Genomic DNA, 24,561 nt, shown 5'->3' with positions numbered 1-24,561 from the left:
GCTTAAAACCATTATTTGGATAGTAAAAGTTCCATTGTACTTTTAATATACAAAATTAATTGAAAAGATGGTCATAGTGTGTTAAAATTGGTTCAAACTTGGAAAACGTTGATGTGATCTAGTGTTGGAAGCCTTGAGTATGTGAATATCTGATCAAACAGGGCTTGTTTGTAGGTGGAATAACTCAGTTGAATTGTATTATGTGGCCGGACAGTTCTTGCAAAGCATATATTATTTTGAAAATCTAAGAAGGAAAAAGAAAAAGAAGAAAAAGATAAGAGACTTGTACGAAATATTGAAATAAACAAAGTGTTTTTACGGTGTCTGAGTACTTACTTCTCCGCCCTGTTTGTCTCTCTCCCTTGTCCAGCCAGCTCGTGTATGGCTTCGTATGGGACTGTTGTTTGCTGTTAATTGTGAACTAGGAGCAGCATGTTCCGGAGCAGGGATGAGAGGAGTGGTAGTAGAGGGAGTCGAGTGGAGGGGAACGGATGAATTAAAAGCGCTAGAATTGTTCGTGGTTGAGTTTCAGAAATTTTGTTTTGATTACTATTGGGGTTAATTCTTTGATCAGTGTTAATAAAGATATTTTTGTATATATTGAGAAGAATGCCTTTATTAATTATTTGTAAGATGGAAAGATCTTGTTCAATGTCGGAAAAGGGATGATTGTAGTCAGACGTGTGACTACTCATGGCTGAGACGCCGCCGCCCGCATTCTGTACACAATTGAGCAAACGATCCGACCTAGAGTCGAACCGCAACCTCCTAGTACAAAGAGTAATGTAAAATATGAGTCAAAAACTTAAACAGAAAGAGGAGACTCAATCCAAGTGTATCTCACAATTCAGTAGTGAAAATGCCAGGTCCAAGGATTGAAGGTGTCAGAATAATATAATTATATAGGGAAATAATTTTAAGACATATATTGGAAATCTCAAGACAATGCAGCTTTGAAAAGTTGAAACCAGCTAGGCATGGTGAAACATTAGGGTACACAACAGGATGTTTGTAACTCCCTTATCACAGTGTGTACATGATCAAAGGACAGCAGAACGAAGCTTAGAGGACGCACGTAGATGGAAAGTTTCAGATATTTCAAGCTTCCAGAACAATTGAAAGATAACCTCATTAGGAAAGGGATGTTACTGACCAATAGGAAAACGACAAATCAGAATCACGAGGAGGTCGAAGTCGACATTGCGCGGTAGTTTCGAGAACACCAAAGGTGACTTAAGGAGGTAACAAAAGATTAGGAGATGAGTTGGGAGCAGAAAGCCAGTGGGGAACAGAGCTAGAGCAATAAGCCGGTCAGGCCGTGAGATGGTAATCAAGTAAGAGCTCGGAGTCAGAACCTAACAGTCAGGGCATCGGTGATCACTAACTCACTGTTGAAAAGTATTATTAAGGCGGTTGCAGGGAAATCATCTAAGCTTGGATGATAGAGTAGAGGATTGGAACGACACTTAAGCAGAAGAGTCAAAAAACCGCGAGTACGAAAGCCTTTCAGGGAACAATAGGTGACCAGGGAACAGCATAAGTATATGGGCAAGGATCCGATCCTCAGATTCGTATAGCTGCATTATAAAGACACTTATTTAGAGGAAGTGACTGTAAAGGAACATTGGTTGTTCTTATTAAGGACGAGTTGGAGGTCTCCGGAGGAGCCCATCGGGTAGTTCACTAATGTTTACAGAAGCCATATAAGGGAAAATTCACGTAAGAGATGTGGAGCATTCAGGTCATAGACTCCAGCGGGGATAAAGAACTTTACCGACGGCAAAACAGACAGTTGGGAAGAGGTAACCACGGAAGGAGTAGATCCAGTACAGCTACAGAGCCCACACCCAGCAACCCATACAGACATTAACGCTTATAGGGCAACAAGGCTGCATTCTCTTGGGTTGAGGTGTGTGAAGCGAGTGAAGTTAGTGAGCGTTAAAAAGTGTTAGTAACCACGTAAAGCGAAGAAAGAAGACATTGTGGAAGCCATCTTTCATCTCGGAAGATAAGTGTTCACAAGTAATAATTGAAGTGAAGATAGGGAGCCAAAGACTACCTAATTAGCTTAAATGTATGTAGAGTAGGAAGTTCCCTAGCAGCAAAAAGAATCTTTATCACTTGTATATATTTGTGTATTTTGTATTATTGTGGACAGTGAACTTCAGTAATCTTTCAATATAGATGGTTTGGCATTAAGCCACCTTATTTGGTGTTATTATTGTAGAGCCACTAGTGCATTAGAACCCAATCCAGTCCCCAGCCTGTTAGTCCCTAGGATATGACAAATTTACCATACTTTATGGCATTAACGTGTTCTGAATAATGAATAGATAAGCTGTGTCCTGTTTGCTCTATATAACTGGCGGAACAGTGGGTACAATTCAGTTTATAGACTCCTGAATTAGATAATTTAGATCTGATATTGATTTTGTGATATTGTTTATTTCAATATTTCGATCACACTATGACCATCTTTTCAATTCATTTTCTATATTATAAGCTGAATGGGACTTTTACTATCCAAATAATTGGTTTTAAGACTTACACGAACTGTCATTGTTCTTAGCATTAAGATTATCATGTGTTTTTACCATAATAGCTTAGGCTGAAGATGTCTCACAATAGAAGAGATGAAACATGTCCCTTTTCTTAAAATAAAATAAAAAAATATTGTACAGTATTGTATTGTAAAGGTGGAGTCACTCAATCAATTAGACTTTATTTCTTATACAGTATATACATTAACCTTCAAAATTGTATTGAATATCATCTTGATTCATTCTGGTGATTGTATAAATGTTGTATTCTTCTTATAATATGTTAGTTACAGATTATTTGAACTAGTTATCGATCTCACGGTTTCTTGACTGATGTTTTTATGTGACCAGAACTGCAACATGCAAGTGCCTGGACTTGTTATTCTTATCTCCCAGGTAATTTGAGATAGAGTATAAGTTAGCACTCTTGGCCTTCTCTTACTCATAACCACATACAGTTTTTGAGATTTTTACTGGATTATTTTAAATATCATGGTAATTAATTACACTTACAATTAATGAAAAAAAAAACATAACCCTTGCCTGTTGAACAGAAGCGTGCTTATCATAGAGTTCTGTTAATAAGGAATTAAATTGAAATAATTTTCAGTCCACATTGTTCAGTTGTCGTATGTTGCCCCAAGGTAAACTATGTGTCGTACTGTAGTTCACATAAGTTTAAACTTTAATGTCTCTGTAGCTTATATACTTGGCCGTATTCTTTGGCATCTGCAGTGAGTACCACAGATAAATGAGATTGTTTGTGGAAATACCAGGAACAGAAATTTGTCCATGCTTGACAGCTTTCTGGGGATTATTCATCACCCAGTAGTCATTTAGTGTGAGTATTGAATTGTTATATGTGTGTACATTATTTAATTGCTTCTAATGGTAACAGGGTCATGTCCATTGAAGTGAACAGTCTACAGATTTGATCTGAGGCCCGAGTTATGTGTAAGTTAATATAGATGTAATAATGTAGTTATAAAATATTGCTGTTATCAATGCCTACTTGTGTATATGTATATATATTCACTAAAACACCCATTTACAAAATACACAGTACAATAATTGTACTGTATATTAATGGTTAATCGGAGGCTCCAGTGCAAGATGAGAATAAGTCTATTTCCTTCATTTTTCAGGAGATAAAGAAACAAGTTTTCATTTTTACAATAAAATTATCATAATGTTACATTAACAAAGCGACAAGGCAGACAGAAGGTAGATAACACAATAAACATGAACTTATAATTTGTTTTGCAAGGTTTATTAAAAAAATAGGAATTTGGATTTATTTACTTTTTACTTTGGATTAGGATATTTATTAACTTCAATAAATTGTTTTTAAAAGTGCAATCAAGCAATAGTGCTCCATTTAATTAAGGTATGCATCTGAAGTCTTTATTCACTCGTATTCATCATTATCCTCGTCAGAGTTTAATGTTGCAGGAGGAATTGTTCTCTAAAACCTGAAGTGCTCCTGTGGAGCGAAATGTAGCAGATATTCGATGTCCTTAAGTTTTGCGTCTTTAATCGGGATAAGCCCATCGTATTTCTGTAATTTGATGCAATTTTTGCTTACTCTTCCAGTATAAAACTAGATATTTTTTTCAGGTCCCACATATTAACCAGTGTCGAAACAATGCTTGGTGACAGGTAGAGATGCGTGGTACAGATGATTTCAACATTGAAGTGTACAGTTCTTTGTAATTATCTAGGACAGTAATGCTAATGACAGACAGCATGAATAATAAATGTTAAGTAAGTTAATCTTTGAAAGATAGCCGACGTGCAGATTCAAGCATTCTAACGCACCTTTTTAAATATTAGGCTGAGCGACTTCATTATTTGGACTTATCAACTTTATTATTGAATTTACTAGACTTAACTGCATTTTTGATTGGTAATATGATTTATTTACTTCTTGTATTGAAAATAGTCAAATGTCACTATACGTCAATGGCTCAAATACAGGCTCATAGGATTTTAATGTTTGAAATTTGTAAACCAGCAGTTGCTGACAATCGCCCTCTGCAGAGATGCAAAAACTCATTTTTTCCAAAAAATGTGCTTAACAACATTTTGCATTGGAGTCTCCAATTATTAACAATTGATTTGTTAGGCGGTATTGATATTAAACTAGCTTTGTTGTGCTCACATGCCACACACCAATATGACAACTGAACTGTACTCAGTTGAACTGAAAGACTTGTACCAAGTTCAAAAGACTGGCTCGAGATGGACATCTATGGCTGCAGCGACATGACTTAGCCTATGATAGAGTAAAATATGGAAGTACAAGGTAGCACACACTGTACTGTATATGTTGCAATATCTGGGAAGAGTACAAGGACAAGATGATGTGTATAAAGAATGGGAAACATCAGAGGAGAAACTAGGAGGTTGTACACTGAAGCAGTTGGATTTGACTTTGAAGGCTATTTAATAAACAGACATTGTTCTATGTTTTATTCCATATTACAGTGAAATTCCAGCCAGTGTATAAGGGATTTTGAGAAAAATAACCTTTTAAGTTTTCCAATCTGTCAAACATAAGATACAAATTAATAAAAAGCTGCTTTGCATTCCAACTGATGTTAAAGAGATCAGAAGGATGTCTGAAAAAAACAGGCCAGGAATTTCTTGATTTTAAAGACATGGCCTTGCAATATTCCCCTTGCCTTCATTTTTCAGTATATCTTTAATAAACAGTATAGTTGATAGATTGCACCCATGCTGAAGTCCAATATTTGAATGCATTTCTCCTACCACTAAGTCTTCCTTTACTTTAATAATACAGTAGCATTAATCATTTTGTTTGACACTCCTATTCTGCCCAGTTTTGCATTGACCATCCATCTGCTGACTGAATCACAGGCTTTCTGTAGATCTGCTGTAGTAATATATATAACATACCACCATTTCTCTTTATTTATCCACTATTGGTGAGCCTCCGAGGCTCAGGCGGCAGCGCACCGGCCTCTCACCGCTGGGTTGCATGATTCAAATCCCAGTCACTCCATGTGAGATTTGTGCTGGACAAAGCAGATTACATAAAATCAGCTTCATGGTCCGTATCACACTTTAACAGATTAACAACTAATTATTTTTTATTTTCCACCTTGTCGATACATTAGTTGCTTAAGGAAAGTTAGTGGTTAAAAGCGGTACATGTTTCGTATATTATTAACATTTTCAGCCACATAACACGGTTAAGATGAAAAATTCATATATTGACAAGATATAAGTGCTTTGAGAGAAGGTGCCCTTAAAATTACTGGAAACAGGCTTTGGATTTTCAGTGTCATTATCCATTATTTTAATGACAAATATATTCTCTGAAGTTCTCATTTCAGTGAATTTAATCAGTTAACCAAATAACTTGTTTCTTTTTCAGATACCATATGCTTTCTTTTGCAGATAGTTTATAAATTTACTACTCAAAATTAGTTTTGGCAGACTGAAGAACCGAACAATTATGCTAATTATGCTAACCTCATATTTAAATAACAATTTACTTCTTGACAAATATCAGTCTGGTTTTAGAAGCAATCATAGCACAACTACTGCACTACTTAAAGTTACAAATGACATACGAGTAGCTATGGATAAGGGAGAAGTTACTGTTCCAACTCTTCTAGACCTTAGTAAGGCCTTCGACTACATTTGTAACCTTTCCGGTGTACACAAACACAAAATTAAAACATGATGATAATAATAATAATAAAAGTAATGAGGTAGACAGTTTTCAGACACGATCAAATAATATTGAAAGCATACACACGATTAACACATGAAAACAACGGAAAGTAACTATCAGGTTGGGTAACATGACAACTAAGGGACGGAGATGGGATGTGGTTGGGAACATACCCAGGCGGTGCGAATGTATTGGCATTGCTGGTGAAACGAAATTAGCGGTGATTCAATTAGAATAGAATTCACTGAAATAATAATACTAATAAAAATAACATTCCAATCGGAACTTCCAAAAATAATAATAATAAAAGGAAATTACAATTGAAGCCATCAGTGACGCAAGTTAATGTTAACATAGATTTAAGAAGAAACATCACACTGAACTACAAACTTCACGGTGCTAATTTTAAAATAACATACAGAATTAGTTAGTAAATTTAACAACCTAAGTGCATTGAAAAGTAAGAGTACAAGCTCGCAAGCAAGCAAGCAAGCAAGCAAGCAACACCGTGTCCCAAACGTTTCTATCTTACCTTCGGATGCTCGTAAGAACTAATAATTTTTTTTACAATAACCAAATAAATTTAAAGGAGTATCAGAGTAATTCAATAACTCTAGATATTTTTACATACAGAAAACATAGAAAAACAACCAAGTTCAATATTACACAAGTCAGTCTTTCAATCTAAAGATTAAAAACCAATTTAACCATTTTACACACACAGTCGCTTTCTTTTTAGAGTCCAACAAATAAACATATGAACATACAGATATACGATTATTCTTCTTTTCCCACAGTCAAATTTTCCAAGGTCAGATAAATATTTTACAATCACTACAGCGTTGACACAGACTTACTGATGGCAAAATTACATGCTCTTAACTTCTCACAAAGCACACTATCCTGGATGTATTCCTATCTCTCTGATCGCTGGCGGTGTATATCAGCAGGTTAAAATTTCTCTTCATGGCAATCTATAGAGACTGGAATACAACAGGGGTCAGTGCTAGCACCACTCTTGTTCTCGATCTTCATTTCAGGACTAACACAAGTAATTAAACATTGTCTGTATCAAGTGCATACAGATGACGTACAAATATACACACATGTACACCCTTGTGACTTACCGAATATGAATGACGACCTAGAAAGAATATGTAAGTGGACCAATGAACATGCACTAAAAATCAATGCCCAAAAATTGCAGTGTATTCTTTTAGCTACGCAAAAAACTCACGCACGCCTCACAGATGTTCATATTCACCCAGTAACATTAAGAGGTACTCAGCTACAATTCAAAGACACAGTTAAAAACTTAGGGATGATAATGGACAAAAACCTTAGTTGGAACGATCATGTAATAGGTATATGCCGGTGAGTGTTTTATTCCTTACATTCCCTTAAGAAACTCAGAGATTTACTCCCCCAAAATGTAAGAAAATTGCTTATCCAAAGTATGGTAATGCCAATATTCAACTACTGTGACGTAATATACAGTAACCTGAACGTTTCACTTTCCATCAAGCTCCAAAAGGTACATAACACATGTGTTTGATTTATTTCAGATATACCAAGGTTTAACCGTATTTCTCCCGCATTTGATAGACTTTCATGACTTTGCTTAGGAGAGCGACGAAATTTACACACCGTTTCTCTGTTACATCGTGTACTGAACCTCAACACTCCTGAATATCTTGCCGCACAATTCCATTACTTAGCATCACCTTCTAGTATTCCTACCAGATCCACCTCAGTACTAAGCATTCACATTCACTGCTCAGCTGGTTACAGTAGATCATTTGTAGTCGCCGCCAGTCGAATTTGGATTTCTCTACCTGCCGAAATTAGGAGCGTGTCAAACCACCTCCACTTTAAGAAACTCTGTCAAACCTGGTTAATAAATAATATTATTCATAACATACATAGAATTAGATCATAGCCAAGTTATTAGGTTAATTAAAACATTTCAGTGATACCTTAAGATATTAAATTGTAAATAACTTTCATGTAGGTGTATGTATGGTCGGACAGTTTAGCAGGCTTCATAGCCAGTGTCCCGCCATATAAAACAAGACAATAAATAATAATAATACAGTAGTGTCTAACTGATCATTTCTCACCAGTTTCATCATTCTGTGAGCTTTCATTTTACCAACAATGGTTTGCTTTTTGGAAACATACAGTAGCTTTCAGTTACATTTGCATTACTTGTGACATTATTGGCTGTCACATTTCTCAGCTGTTTTAGCAGTTCAAGTCAAACTGGTGATAGCATATTGCAAAGAATACCAGTACAATTTGAGCAGCAACATGATGCAAAAAAACACATGTTATACTACAAACAGTCACACTCACAGCGCTAGACGTAAACAATGACTGAAGTCTCAGACTGTGCTGCACCTGCTACATAGCTGAGTGAGTGAAAGGAATGACATGATTTTAACACTGTGACTGTTAACAGAAACTGATGGTTTATAGGGTGACAGATACCAAGATTTTACTATAATGTAATTTGTTATAAAAGATTTTATTTTTAGCAATGCATTTTATGAAAATATAATGGAACTGTGAATATCACTTGTGTAATGCCTGTATAAATGATAAAGAAATATGACTAGTACTAACAATTGCACTTTTCAGCTGCTGAAAAGGACACTGTTGAAGATGACCTTTCTAAAATCACATTTGAGCCCAAACTGAAGACATTTGAGATGGACATAATGGAACATATGGGAATTAAAGAGGAAAGAACTCCTGCTAAAACATATTGGTATTAATGTTTAGTGTAAGATTTGTAGATTAATAAAGATTCTTTTGATATAGTTCAGATAATCTTTCCTTTAATATAGAAAACTTCCCTTTCACAATTTGCTGTTTAAAGGGGCCTAACATCTAGGTCATTGGCCTTCTAAACCCTTTTTATCCACCTATTCCTCCAAAATGAACATGATACTCAGAATTTCTTGGCTAGGACATGCATCACTGTGACATCACTTTTATCGACGTATTGGATTTAATGGCAAAATCTTAATGATCCCGTCTAAATTCTATATAAACACCGTATTTAAAAAATTGCCTAGTGTGACATTGCTTATTATGACATATCATATAAAACCAACTTACTTTTATCATATTTTTAGAGAAATGTATCGACTATAAAATCAAATGTTGATTTTTGTTGGTTACTTATTTGGGAATTGCTGACAAATATGTAATGCTTATCTTCAAACTCGTGTTGTCAGTTCAAACAAAAGCCAGTTCATTTGCTCGTCCCATGAACCTACTAGGCTGGCGTAGCAGGAGAAGAGGTGATACTCCCACGTGGCGCGTCCCAGGTGGCGGATAGGAGGGTCCTAACCGGCTTGCCGGCGGACTTGAGGGAAATAAAATACCTCTCGCGGACCAAACACACTACCCCCTGCAGGTGGGGGATGCACATGTAGAATACACCCGCGGTAAGAGGCGACTAAAAGGAGCCCAAGGGGCTCTCAGCTTTGAAGCATGGGTTGGAGACCACGGGGCCCTTAGCTGAGTCCTGGCATTGCTTCCACTTACTTGTGCCAGACTCCTCACTTTCATCTATCCTGTCCGACTTCCCTTGGTCAACTCTTGTTCTTTTCCGACCCCGACAGTATTAGAGCATTCGAGGCCTAGGGAGTCTTTAATTTTCACGGCCTTCGTGGCCCTTGTCTTTCTTTGTCCGTTACTTCATTTTTCGAAGTGACGGATCCCTTCTTTTTTCTCTTTGTCTACCCCTTGTGGGATGGGGATGCATACGAAGAATACAACCACAGTATCTCCTGTCTGTCGTAAGGGGCGACCAAGGGATGATTGAATTAGAACCATGAAACTACTTTTGATTAGTACCACTATATTAGGTACGAAATAGGTTTGTAATTAGTAGCAGCAGAGAGTGTGTCACTGTGGGTTTCCAGTACCCGTGAGTCGTACCCTTGTGAGCAACACCACGGGTCTGGGCGTTGCCTGTGATTAGTACCACTATATGAGCGGCACCGTGGGTCTGTGTTGTCTGCGCTTAGTACCCACTATGTGAGGAACACCACGGGATTACCCTCGCCCGTGTTTAGTACACCTAGGTGAGGAACACCATCGGTTTGCATTGCCCATGTGTGGCGCCATTATGTGAGAAACACCATAGGTCTGCGTTACCTGTACGACATCCAATACTTGTGAGTAGTACCATCATATGTGGAACACCGTGAGACTACGCTATTTTGATTAGTACGGTACCCCAACATGACAAATACCATGGTTCTACTTTACAAGCGATAAGTACTATTATGAGGGGCCGTTGACCTCTATTTTGTACCCCTTTCTACAAAAAGCATCCTCGATTCAGGATTTTGCTTTAGAAGTGGCCCCTTGGTCAGTACTACTATTATTTATGATCGTTTTTTAGTCGGATCCACTGATTGTTTTGGTTTCATGTCCATCCATTCATTCTTCATGACAGTTTTTATTTTGGCCAGTGAATGATTATGAACTTTTTGTTTGTCATTTCATTTCGTACCATTAGGGGCCGATGACCTCGATGTTAGGCCCTTTTAAACAACAAGCAGCAGCATTATCATCATCAGTTTGCTCGTCGGCTGGGCAATCCTAACTTAAATGGTTCTTCCTCTTGTCTTCAACACTTCCGAGCTTGCCATGATATTGTCGCCGGGAAAATTGATGGTATACCTGATGGCGTAACAGACGAGTGGCTATCTAAGAAATAGCCTCCTATGTGGGAAGGTTACAATCTAGATAATATAGTGATGGGCAACTCTCTCGCTCGATACTCTCGAGACTGACGCCACGGATCTCGAGACCGATTCTCCTCTGTTGCAATCTGTGCCACGTCCCAGTAACTATGAGCGTAAACTTTATAGTATACCATTAGCAGTTATTGCGTGAAATGACGTTTTCATATGGAAACGTGTGAGCCGATAAATTTTGACAAATGCCTGGAAAAGTACAACATGCTCAGCAATGACCCCCTTCTTAATACCATAAACGAAAGTGAAAACAGAATGTCAATATCGTAAACTGTTCACGACTTATTGGAGGTGGACATCTTAGCTGAATAATCCTGTATAATTTGTGATAAGATGTACAACTACCCGGATACTGGAGGCGCGCATTATTCGAACTTGAGACGGAGCAAGATGTACATGGCTGCATATGGAACCACCATTACACATGAGTGGAACGTGTAATCTAAAATGCCCGATTTGCTCCAATTCTTTCGACAGGGGTAATCGCCAATGCTCTCGAGACTGATTATTCTGTGCTGCGAGCTGTGCGACGTCCCAGTAACTATGAGCGTAAGCTTGATAGTATATCAGCAGCAGTTCTCATTTGTAAACATGTGTGGCGATAAATTTTGTCAAAAGCCTGGAAAAGTACTGCATGTTGAACTATGAGCCCCTTAATACCATTAACGAAAGTGAAAACAATGTCAGCATATTAAACGGTTCAAGAGTTATTTCAGGTGGATACAAAAAATCACTGTTTTGATTATATTTACAGGATGTCTATTACCAAAGAATTTGTTTCTTGTACACTTTCTGACTTCTACCCATGTTTTCAAGAAAAACACTGTCTGGAAGGTAAATAAACAAACAAACAAACAAACAATAATATCAACACACTAAACCTACATGGAAACAAAAGATAGAGCAAAACCAGTGACAGAATGAATCTAAAGTTTACCAAGCATAATACAAATTTCCCTGAGAGAAAAAATTGTGAATGTAATGAGTAAGAAAACATTGTAGTGAAAGTGGTTGTGGCACTTTCTGAGCAATAGCTGTGCAGTATACAGGGAAAGACAAGAAGAGATAGAATACGAAGTGAGGGAATAAGAAGCATGGGAGTGTGTAAACTTCCAGAAGAGACTGATATAGCAAAGCTGAAATGGTTTGGACACATGATGAGAATGCCAGAAGAGAGAATACCAAAGAGAAAGAACATTCGTGGATACAGAGACTGCAAAGAGGCCTAGGGGACGGCCTAGAATGAGATGGAGGAGCTGTGTTGTGGACTGTATTGCAAATAGAGGAGTTGACAGCAATAAAGTACTAGAAGAGGAATGATGGGAAGATCAAGTAAGGTGGAGGGCTTTGGTACACTATCCTACCCAGAGAGAATCTGGAAAAGGGAATGGATGAAGAAGAAGAAGCTATAAACTATTTACTTAAAAATTAATTTTCAAGTCATAAATATAAAGAATTTACAATAAACTATACCTACATCAAATTATTTGCAAAAGAATGTGGAATTTTATTACGTTGAAAACCAGAAATGATTCTTTTCATCAAATTACATGGTGACCTTAAGTTCTTTCTACAGAGTTCCTTTCTATCTATCTATGAACGTTTTCATTCCCCACCCTGAAGGGGCGGGCCACTCTTGTAGGCGCTGTTTGCCGAAAATTTTGCACTGTCTCACACAGTGAAGAGTTGAAGTCTGTGAGGAAGGTAGGTCAATCTGCATTACACTTGGGTTTCTAAACGATGAAAGTGGAAATGTGTGTTTAATCCTGTGTGAATGGCCTGAAAATGAAGATTGAATGCCTGATTGGCTGCTGCTTCGAGATGGGATAATATTAAGGGGCGATGGTATGGAAAGATGTTCATCAAGGAGAGTGTTAAAAACCGGATGAGATCTTCTACGGTTGGTACTGGGTAGATGGAGTCTGACGGAAGAGTGGAGTTATCTATGTGCGGATAGGAGCTATAAGATCTGGCCGGTTTGAAGGAACAGCAGCAAGTACGAGAGACTTGTGTTCTTAACTTTCATTTGAGATGATAATTTCCAATTTCCTCAGCTGACGTTGGTTAGGCGCAAATAAGTTTCCTCTCCACTTCCTTCTATTTCTCTACCATTTCCCATCCAACACTGTGTTCCAGTCCAGGTTCTGTTGTCCTGTGCTGTTCTTCAGAGTGTCCATCCTTCAAAATTTTGCTCTTCCTCTTCTCCGTCATCTGTCTTTCCCGTACTTGTCTTGGCAGTCTTCTTTCATCCACTTAAGATATTATTATATGGTAAAATCTGTAATGTTCCACCTATAGGCAACGTGCAAGTCACGAAGTTCAGAGTACTCTAGCGGAATTTCCTGAGTTAGCGTGTATGTTAGCATTGCGGGTTCCTAATGTAAATAGTGAGCAAGGAGAGATAATCAAGGGATATTTTTATTTACTACAGATTCAATGCCGTGAATTTCATAACCCAAAAGTGAATAAAATAATAGTAGTAAGCAGCACACTATTTCATATAATATAGATAGAAGGGTTTTATTTTATAAAATTGCTATACTTCACACCGACACAGATAGGTCTTATGGCGATGATGGGATAAGAAAAGGCTAGGATCGGTAAGGAAGCGACTTTGGCCTTAATTAAGGTATAACCCCAGCATTTGCCAGGTATGAAAAATGATTAGCCGGGCTGATTGGCTCAGACGGTTGTGTCGCTGGCCTTTTGACCACAACTTGGCAGGTTCGATCCTGGCTCAGTCCAATGGTATTTGAAGGCACTCAAATACGTCAGCGTCGTTTCGGTAGATTTATACATATTTCACATGTAGTGACTCACATACATTAAAGAGGATCATGCAGACAACTATCTAGAAATATTAACTTTTCTATCTTTTACCTGTATGCCATAATTATGTAGGCATATGTCTATGACAATCGTGATAGTATGCCAGCAACCAGACTGATCACAGTTGGAACACAATAAAATATGTACAGACACTCACTGTAAGAAGAGTGTCCATATTATATGTCCTCAGGCCAAAGCTGGTTGGAACCTCAACAGATCAACTGTCATAAATCGCTTAGCTGTCACTGAAGCAGTGTTTCTTCACAGGGCCAGAAGATGCTGTCAGTCTGCCTAGCCCACTGAAATGTATATGTTATAGTGAAAGTATTGTGAAAGTGAATTATTGATACCAGTTTCGCTAAACAATACACATTCACTAGGGATAGGGCACCATCGCTAGTGATGGTATACCTTCACTGCCAAGAGGTAAGGAATTTGAACGATGGTGCTGCAATAACAAAACAGTTATATTTCAAAAGTTGCATTTTATGAGCTCCAATTTGAAAATATAGTCATATTATATAAAGTAGCATGAAAATTATATGACATGAATAGAAAAAAAATTGCTCCACTGAAAGTTGCATTTTAGTTTATGAATAAACCAGAATTGCACATTCATTTAATGCAGCAAAGACGTGCACCATAGCTAAGAGTTGCACAACACATTTTTCCTTTTGCAAAAGCATCGCAGAATGATAAATTTGTGCTGGTAGTTGCATTTGAAGAATCCCGGACCACCCACCATCGACTGAGACATCGCAACTGTCCTCAAGGCAACAGTTTTCTCTGCTGGAACTTCCTCCTCTGAGATTATTCTAAGAGTGCAAGTAGTGAATTGGAACCTGAAACAAAATGTCGCAGTCGTAGTCACAGTCGAATATTGTATCATCCTTTCCAGAAATATTTATACACAATCAATATTTTTCCTTGCGTAAAGCTGGCTCAGCACACCATCTCTCGTCCCGATTCGGTAGAAGCCATGAGCCGTTGCCTCGAGGACGACAGCCAAGATCGACCTTGCATCTCCTCTTCCTCGATCATAGTCGGGAACTAGAACTCTCACTGTACAACCTTTTTCCACTGGTGGCAAACGACGATCTGAGCACTGCTGCATTATTTTTGCTTGTTCTTCTAAGCACTTGTACGCCTCAGTTCTGTGTTTTTTATTAGTACGGGTTGACTCGTCCAAATCAGTCAGGCAGTATACGTTGTCAGGAGCACATTCTTCCTCTGTTCTCAACCTCTGTTCCTGTTGGTATGTTATCCTCTTGCACTGGAGGTTTGTTATGATCAGTATCCTGCAATGTTTCAGTCCCTTTTTCACTGCTAACACTAATTTGATTAATTACATTTTCAAGGTCGTGCTTAGACGGAACATTTGCCAATGCTTCATTAGATAAACTTGAAGACAAACCATGTTTAGGAGGGCATCCAAACATTGCTTCGTGCGGGGAACCTTTTAATTCCAAAATTTACGCTGTTCTTTATTAACTGGACAAACCTTAGTGCACGGTTCCACTCCGTGGTGCTGTGCTCCTGCAGCCATGTGTTAGCATATTTTCTATGACTTGACTTGCTCGCTCTATGCTGGCTTGACTCTGGTGTGTCTAGGTTTGGCGTGCACAATCTTAAAATCATGCCATAGTTCAGTTAAGATGCTCATTATTTTGTTAACGAACTCTCAACCATTGTCTGACTGCAACACTGAGGGAGCGCCTAACAATTCTAAAATGTCAATAAAGTTTTCGCATACCTCCTCAGCTGTTATGGACTTAAGTGGGCTGTGAACAATGAATTTAGTGAGATGGTCCTGATAAACCATTACGAATTTATAGTCTCCTTCTGGTTGCGATTGGAAGTCAGTGAGATCAACTTGAACCTGAATTTAACTCCTTGAATAGCATAGGCTTCATCAATATTCCTTTCTTCTGACCTTATTGTTTTTGTAAACAAGGCTCACATAAGCTAAAGGCCGGTCTCCACTGTTTAACATTTAAAACACCAACATGTTACAGTTGACATGTATATTATGATTGTGTCTTCCAACTGACTTTGCATGTTAACTCAGAATGTTGAGTTAACACTTTTAACATGTTGGCGTGTTTTCCGCTCCAAGTGGAAAACATGTCAAGTCAATTCGTTGTTCGTGCGTTGTCGGCACAGCTTCCGCAACTTCCATGTTGTTTCCATGCCAACACATAACCTAAACGACGCAAACGACGTGCTCCTCATGAAGTAGGATTATAATTACAACACTCCGCAACACTCCTTCTCTTTGTTATAAGCTACAAATACAGTACACGCACGTGTGTCGTTCTCTCTGCACTATACTAAAATGTATAGTCAGAAATGGAGTAGAGCAAGGAGATTACTCTGGACTTAATTAATGATATAATAGAAAGGCCTTATTTGTGGGATGTCTCATCAGAGGAATACAGATATAAAGCGAAGAAAGCTGACAGTTTCCAGAAACTCGAAATATCTATAATTGTTCCCGGGAGTAAATAGAAAAAAAAACTACCGTCCCTCCGCTCCCAGTACAGTCGAGAATTGCAGAAAGTTCAGAAAATTCGGTAGTCGGGAGCGGACGAAGTTTATACCCTGTACTTCAAAGTGGTTTGCTTTTGAAGCAATGAGCAGAGGGAGGGGAGAAAATGTGCCTAATAAAACTGCATTTCTAAATCATAACAAGTAGCAACAGTGACAATAACAAAGGCCAATTCCTCTTCATCTGAGTCCATTGTCCTTATTTAAAAATACTAGACACCATCTAAATGTATTACCATAAATTGATATGATGAACTACCTGTACATGGGCACCCGCAAGGGGGGGCAAGGGGGGCATTTGCCCCCCTGGAATTCTAAAGATGTTGATGTTCAATTGTTTAATATCATACAAGATTATTTCATAAACTGAAATTACTGACAGTCATCTAGCATATGTTATAACTGGAAGTTTCTATAAACAATTTAATGTTGCTGATTTATATTGGTTTTTATATTCAAGAAAATTGTTAATGTGCCCCCCCCCCCCCCCCCCCCCTGGAAAAGATCCTGCGGGCGCCCGTGTACCTGTATATAAACAAAGGATGTCAAGTTTAACATGTTTATTAAGTGTGAACACAATGTTAAATGAAACAGTTTTTAACATTTAACATGCTGATGGTGTCACCAGTTAACATTTAACATGTTGTTGTTAAATGTTAATCAGTGGAGACCGGCCTTAAGATAAATCTGGACATCTCTGTATGTTATATTATGGTACTTTGACCTTAAGCATTTTATCATTCGGTCATGTCCACGGTGGCCAGTCGTTACATGGGCATTATACAGAATATCACAGTCCTTCATCACAAACATAGTACAGTAGAGTCTCGCTCATCCGACCTTCGCTTATCCGACATTCCGTGTTATCCGACACTGGTAGACTTAATTTGAACTTTTGGTGGAGACTAAATTCAGGGAGACCCGGTGTAGAAGGTGCGACCGTGGGACAAGCACTGGCCTGACCGCTGGTGGTAGGACCGTTTTTTCCTCAAGGACAGGTGCAGTGAGGTTTGAGTCATTGTTCATTGTAGTATTGGTTGGATGCGGATGTTATAGTTTTCATATCCTCTGTGAGTATGGCGAGTATTTGGAAGAAAGTGATTGTTTCTATGCAAGACAATTTTAGTGCTTTAAAGAGACTGGACAAAGGGTAAACTCTTTAAAAAGTGGCTTCAGATTATGGTGCTGGACGTGTTACAGTGGGAGACTGGAAAAAAAGAGGGAAGAAATTGAAAAGTGGTGCTCTACCGGAGCAGAGAAAGCAATGAAAAAATGTGAGTGCGAAAAAGTAGGTGAGCACTATTTCTTTGTTTCACTCAACACCGGGAAAATTGCCTGCCAATATCTGGCCCCATTCTGCATGAAAAGGCTGTGTATTTCCAGAAGGAGTTTAATGAATGGGACCCCAATTTTACTGCTAGTGCTGGGTGGCATGATCGGTGGAAAAAACGGTACGGCATTAGGCAGCTTAATAGCTGTAGAGAAAACTGTCAGCTAAATCTGATGAGGTTGTGAAATTTAAAAAGGAATTTCAGGAAATAATTCTTGCTGGAGGATTAACCGGTGTTCAGATTTCTAATTGTCATGAGACTGGGCTAAATTTCAAGGTGCTGCCATCAAAAACTCTCGCAGCCGAAGCCGAGACGTCTGCACCTGGCTACAAGCGCAGTAAGGAAATAGTTACTGTTCTTTCCTGTAGTAATGTTACTGGGAATGTAAACGCATAATTGCTTATGATCGGTAAAGCAAAGAAGCATAAGGTCTCTAAAAACATTTCTGTTAATGTTCTTCCAGTCGATTACACGAATCAGAAGGCTGCCTGGATGTCTGCTGATATCTTTAAAGAGTGGATTTTTACACAGTTTTTCCCAGATGTAGAAAAATATCTAGCTTCGAACAATCTCCCTAGAAAAGCTCTTCTTCTACTAGACAACACTCCATCACACCCAAATGAAGAGCAACTTAGAAGTGGAGACATCAAAGTCATGTTCCTCCCTCTTAACGTGACGTCTTTATGCCAGCCAATGGACCAAGTTATGCTGGGAACACTGAAGAGGAAATATCGCCGGGAAATCCTTTCATCCCTGATACATGAAATGGAAAATGGCAACATGATACAAAAGTTGAAACGAATCGACTGGATAGCGCAGTATTGGGAAGAAGATGAAACAACGACATTAGCAAAGTCTTAGAACAAATTGTTGAGTGAGGTTGAACATCGAAAGGAGGTGGTACAAGGAGACATGGAAAATATTGTGCCCTTACTGAATTGCATTCCTGGCTGAGCGGATGCTACGACTGAAGATGTGAGTGATTTTGTGAAAGCTAATGAAAAAGAGGATGATAAAGAAGAACGAGGCATTGCAGAGCAAAATGAGAAAACGATTCAGAGTGAATGATTAAGTGCATTGGAAATGGCCTTAACCTATGCTGAACAACAGACGGAAGCAAGCGCAACGGAGGTGTAGATTTTTCGTCGATGGTGCGATATCGCAGCAAGTAAACGTGGATCAGCAGGCAAGCAGACATTGTTGACAAGTTTCTTTTCGTAAGACATTTGGAATGCTTTCGTTCAATACTGTATGCACTGTACAATTGAATTGATAATTTTATAAATAGAGTACCGTAAAACATGTCATTGTTTTAGTACTAGATTATGGCCTTCCTGTTTGTTTCACTTCATTCTCAAAGTTGTTCTGTATTATCCGACATTTTCGGTGATCCGACGTACTCCAGGTCCCGTTTAGGTCGGATAATCGAGACTCTACTGTACTTAATTTTACCTTCTTCAGTAACAGGTTGTATTAATTTCGTTATTCAATTCACTTCATGTTAGTGTTGGGTCGCTCAGGAGCTAGTCGTTACCGATGAACGACTCTTTTTGTGGAGCGACTCCCCGCTCGCTCCTTTCAAGAGAGCGGACCGTTCAAACATAACACTCGCTCATACTTTTTTTTTACGCGGGGCCCCCGTACCGCGATCCCCCGCCGTGACCATCGACTCAATCTACATGGCCTCCGACATGCTATTAATTTCTAAGAAGAAAGAGATAGCTGGGTAGAGTGGGAAGTGATACAAGGAGTGTTGTATGAGATCAGTTAGTGTAACCTCTTTGATTCTTGTTACTCCTGAGATTTGTTTACGAGAGCTTTGAAATAAGCAAAGAAAGACACTTCAAGTTTTAGTTTGGTATTATTTTTGTTGTTCGATTTCTCTTACATGATCCTTGGTTGTTCGCAAGATGGCTTCCATGTATATATGTGTATTAAAATAAATGTGTTCGATTATTGTGGAATTGTACCCGTGTTTTATCGTTTTCAAAGTGCATTCCCAACATTTGGCGACCGTGACAGGACATTAGACAGTTATATAATCATATAAACAGTTTCATACGTAGTATTTCATGCATGGAAGTCAATATAGCTGTGACAAAGAAATCAAGAGCGGTATTACGGCGATCAATATCCAAGATCTACAATGAGCTCGACGCGTTACTACAGATGCCGGAGAAAGATACGGAAAGTATTAGTGCACATATGGATCTATTAGAAACAAAATTTCATGAATTAACAGGTATGGATACTCTTATCTTCACTAATATGATTGAGAACGTGGAGGTTAGGGATGACGAGTTAGACAAAGAAATCAGTATGGCTGACGAGTATAAGTTCAAATTTTATAAGGTTAAGACTGTTGTTACGAAATTATTAAATGAAGACCGGAACTCAGAAGCTACTGCAGTATCAGTTAATTCTAACTCGTCACTCCAAATTAAGCGTTCATACAAACTGCCTTTGTTGGAATTGAAAAAGTTCGGAGGTGAACTAAAAGATTGGCTTCCTTTCTGGTCACAATTTAAGAAAATTGATGAGGACCCTCTTTTAGACCCTAGTGATAAATTCCAATACCTCATACAGGCCACCACTTCTGGATCCAGAGCAAGAGATTTAGTTGAGAGCTTTCCTGCTACCGGAGAAAATTACTGTAAAGCAATATCAAGTCTCAAAGCACGCTATGGGAAGGATGATTTGCTGGTAGAAGTGTACATTAGGGAGTTGTTAAGTTTAATCTTACAGAATGCTGTGAGCCCTAATAAGGTGTGATTATCATCCCTCTATGATAAGCTTCAGAGCCATATAGGAACCTTAGGTGTCACAACGGACAAGTGTAATTCCATGCTTTTACCACTAGTAGAGTCATGTTTGCCTGAGGACATTCTAAGAACTTGGGAGAGAACTTCTTCAATCGCGCTCATTGGCCAGTCTTCTTCAAATTCAGCTGTTGAACCAGGGGGGGCTAGTGTCGGTAACCAGAGTGTGAATTCCAAGAATCGTTTAGACAGTTTGATGCAATTTCTTAGATGTGAAGTAGAACAGGAACAGAAGATTACTTTGGCTATGTCAGGGTTTGGTGTTTTGTCTTCGGTAGCTGTCAAGGGAGGTCCAAAGAAGAAGGAAAAGAGCTTGAATTACACCACTAATCCGAATGAGAACATTCCCACAGCAGCAGGTCTCCTTACTGCATCTGGTAGAGAAACAGCAGGGTGTGTCTTTTGTTCGTCTAATCACAAATCTCAAGACTGTATTAAGGCCCAGAAGATGACTTTCCAAGAACGTCGTCTTGCACTTGAGACTAAAAGATGCTGTTTTTCTTGTCTCAAGGTTGGACATCCAGCGAAGAAATGTAGAAATAGGCCTAGGTGCATCATTTGTAGTCAAGGACACTTTGTGGTTATGTGTGATAAGTTGCCACAAACCCAGGTAGACTCAGCCGTAGAGAGACCGAACTCAACAGGATACAGGATGGCTTCTAGTGCGCAAGTCCAGAAAGATGAAGCTTTAGCTAGTTTGTCGAACCATTGTGGGGTGCTGATGCAAACACTAGTTGTCAAGGTTCGGGGCCAAGGAGTTGAGCGGACTGTAAGAGCATTAATTGATTCAGCATCACAACGTTCCTACATTATGAAGAGTACAGCCACGGAAATGGGATATCAAACTGGCAGACAGGAAAATATCCAACACTCGCTATTTGGAGGTACAACCACTGGAGTATACCATCATTGTGTGTACACTATTTATCTCTCTAGTCTGGATGGTAGCTACAACTGTCACTTTGAAGCATTAGACCAAACAAGAATTTGTGGTGCCATACCTTCAGTACAGCAAGGTCCTTGGATTGAAGAACTGAGTAGTCAGAACATTGTTTTGAGTGACATCGAATCTTATGGACCAATAGAAATATTAATTGGAGCTGATGTTGCAGGCAAATTGTTTACAGGAGGCCACAAGATACTAAGTACTGGACTAGTGGCCATGGAAACTCGTTTGGGTGGATTTTAATGGGCAAAGTACCTTCAGAACATAGGAATGAGGAAAGTATGGCTATGGTGGTGACTGCTATGCTAACAAGAGAAGCCACCATCACAGATTTGTGGACTCTAGATACTTTAGGGATTAGCGATCCATCTGAGAAACGCAGCAGATCTGAGATTGAGTCTACTACACAGCAACATTGCCTTGATACAGTATCAGTCAATGAAGAAGAGCGGTTTGAATTTCACCTCCCGTGGGTTGAGAAGCATCCTCCACTGCCTGATAATTACCAATTATCACTGAAGAGACTGATGTCTACTGTTAAGAGATTGAAGACTGAAGGTTACTATGATGCTTATCAGGATGTACTAGATGATTGGCTGAGGGAAGGGGTGATAGAAGAAGTGCCTCCTCAGGAAATGGATGTTCATTGCCACTATTTGCCTCATCGTCACGTTGTGAAACCTGGATCAAAAACACCAGTGCGCTCCGTGTTCGATGCCTCGTCTAAAGAAGATAAACAGCCCAGCCTCAATCAATGTCTTGAGAAAGGCCCTAATTTAATTGAGAAAATACCTTCCGTGTTGGCTCGTTTCCGACTGAAGAAGGTGGGAGTTGTTGGAGACATAAGAAGAGCTTTTCTCCAGATCAGCATTCGTGAGAGAGACAGAAATTTTTTGAGATTCTTGTGGTTAGACAGAAATGGAAGTCTCAAGACATACAGACATTGTCGTGTTGTATTTAGAGTCTCTCCAAGTCCTTTTCTATTAGAATCGTGCATCAAACTTCACCTTGAAAATACATTAGTACTGTGTGAGGAAGGGAAGTCACGATGGCCCAAGTCATTTGTGGAACTTCTTACCCATAGCTTCTATGTTGATAATTGCCTTGCCAGTTTGGACGATGAAGAACAAGCTAAACAGTTTATTGATGTAGCTTCAGATGTCATGAGGGAACGGCAATTTTGTCTTCAAGGGTGGGAGTTGACCGGAAGTAATGATGTTTCCGGACCTACCAATGTGTTAAGACTCCTATGGAACAAGTCCGACGATTCCCTAGCAATCAACATAGATAACCTTCTTTCGATTAGCTTCGAGAAAATAACAAAGAAAGTTATTTTGAGTGCTGCCTATAGAATTTTTGATCCGGTGGGTGTCACATGTAGTGTAGCATTAATACCAAAATTGTTGCTTCAACAGACTTGGAGAGAAGGTTTGACATGGGATGAAGAAGTCAATGAAGAGATCAAAATGAAATTCTTGAGTTGGCTTGAAGAAGTTCCTCTTTTAGCTCAAGTCAAGATTCCTCGTTGGTTGTCTAACTGCAACAGCCCAGACGACTCCTGGACACTTCACATTTTTTCAGATGCCTGTCAGACATCATATGCAGCAGCTGTATTCCTGCGTGTTGAGCAAGGGGGTGAAGTGAGTGTTCACTTGGTGGCTGCCAAGTCAAGAGTTGCACCAACTGGAAAATCAGGCAAGGGATTGACCATTCCCAGGTTAGAACTTTTAGCAGCTTCAATAGCAACGAGATTATATGCATCGATTGTAAAGGATTATTGTATTCCCGATATTAAGGCAATTTTTTGGACAGATGCTTCAACTGTTCTCGCTTGGATTCAGCGAAGTGAAGCATGGGATGCTTTTGTCATGAACCGGATTAAAGAGATACGAGAACTGTCAGTTGGTTGCGAATGACGACATGTTCCTGGAAAAGAAAACCCATCAGATCTTCCATCACGCGGATGTTATGTGAAGAAGTTGATACAATGCCGTTGGTGGGAAGGCCCTGGTTGGTTGAGAGAAAATCCAGACTGCTGACCACAAACTGACTTTTCTTATAATGAGGAAGAGATAAATTCGGAGAGAAGGAAGAATGTCGTTTCATTGATATCAAGTAATTCAGAAGACACCGGTAAAGATTGGTATTACCAACACTTTTCTCAGTACAAGAAAATTGTAAGGATGGTAGGCTGGATGTTCCGCTTTCTGACCAACTGTCGCATCAGCAAAGCTCAACGCATACATTGTGACCTGACAAGTGAGGAATTTGTCACGGCAGAAAGGAAGATTTTACGGTGGGTGCAGGAGGAAGTGTTCATAGATGTTTTCAATTCCAAACTAAAGAGCTTACTTCCGTTTGTTGATGAACAGGGATTGATTCGTTTGATGACCAAGATATCAAACCGGGATGATGTCAGGGACTTTTGTCATCCCATTGTGCTCCCAAAAGCTGATCACCCAGTCGTTCAGCGACTGATTATGGACGCCCATCTTAGCAACTGTCATGCTGGTACGCAGATGCTTTTGTCAATTCTGAGGCAACAGTATTGGATTCTAGGAGGTAGACAAACAATTAGAGCTGTTATTAACTCCTGCATGATTTGTAAACGTCATAGTTCAAAGAAGTTGGCAGCTCATCCTTCACCTTTACCTGAGAGTAGAGTGCGTGACGCAAGAATTTTTGAAGTTACTGGAGTTGATTTTGCTGGTCCTCTCTACATCAAAGCCGATGATGGAACCTCGAAGAAGGCATGGGTTTGCTTATTCACTTGTGGAGTTTACCGTGCAGTTCGATTGGAACTGGTATCTTCGTTATCAACAGATAGCTTTCTACAAGCTTTCAGACGTTTCTGCAGCAAACAAGGAAGATCTGTCATTGTCTACAGTGACCAGGGAACACATTTTGTTGGGTTTAAGAACTCCTGTCACAAACTGGACTGGAATGCAATCTCACAATTCAGTTCAGCGCGGAAGATAGATTGGCGTTTTAATCCTCCAGCTTCGCCATGGTGGGGAGGTTGGTGGGAACGACTAGTAGGAATGCTCAAAACTCTTCTCCGTCGAGTG

At 39.2% G+C, this 24,561-nt stretch overlaps 1 protein-coding gene across 1 annotated transcript in view; it reads left to right on the top strand.

Annotated features, from left to right (window-relative positions):
- LOC136872301 (large ribosomal subunit protein uL24m) overlaps positions 1 to 9,065 on the top strand; it is a 57,966-nt gene extending 48,901 nt beyond the window's left edge. The window contains exon 5 of the mRNA XM_068227318.1: positions 8,884 to 9,065. Within this exon, the coding sequence (XP_068083419.1) occupies positions 8,884 to 9,020 (137 nt within the window). The 3' untranslated portion in view covers positions 9,021 to 9,065. The remainder of the gene's footprint in view (positions 1 to 8,883) is intronic.
- The last annotated feature ends 15,496 nt before the right edge of the window (positions 9,066 to 24,561 follow it).

Source organism: Anabrus simplex, chromosome 4, assembly GCF_040414725.1.
Source record: "Anabrus simplex isolate iqAnaSimp1 chromosome 4, ASM4041472v1, whole genome shotgun sequence".
NCBI lineage: Eukaryota > Metazoa > Arthropoda > Insecta > Orthoptera > Tettigoniidae > Anabrus > Anabrus simplex.
This window is presented reverse-complemented; position numbering and strand designations above follow the sequence as displayed.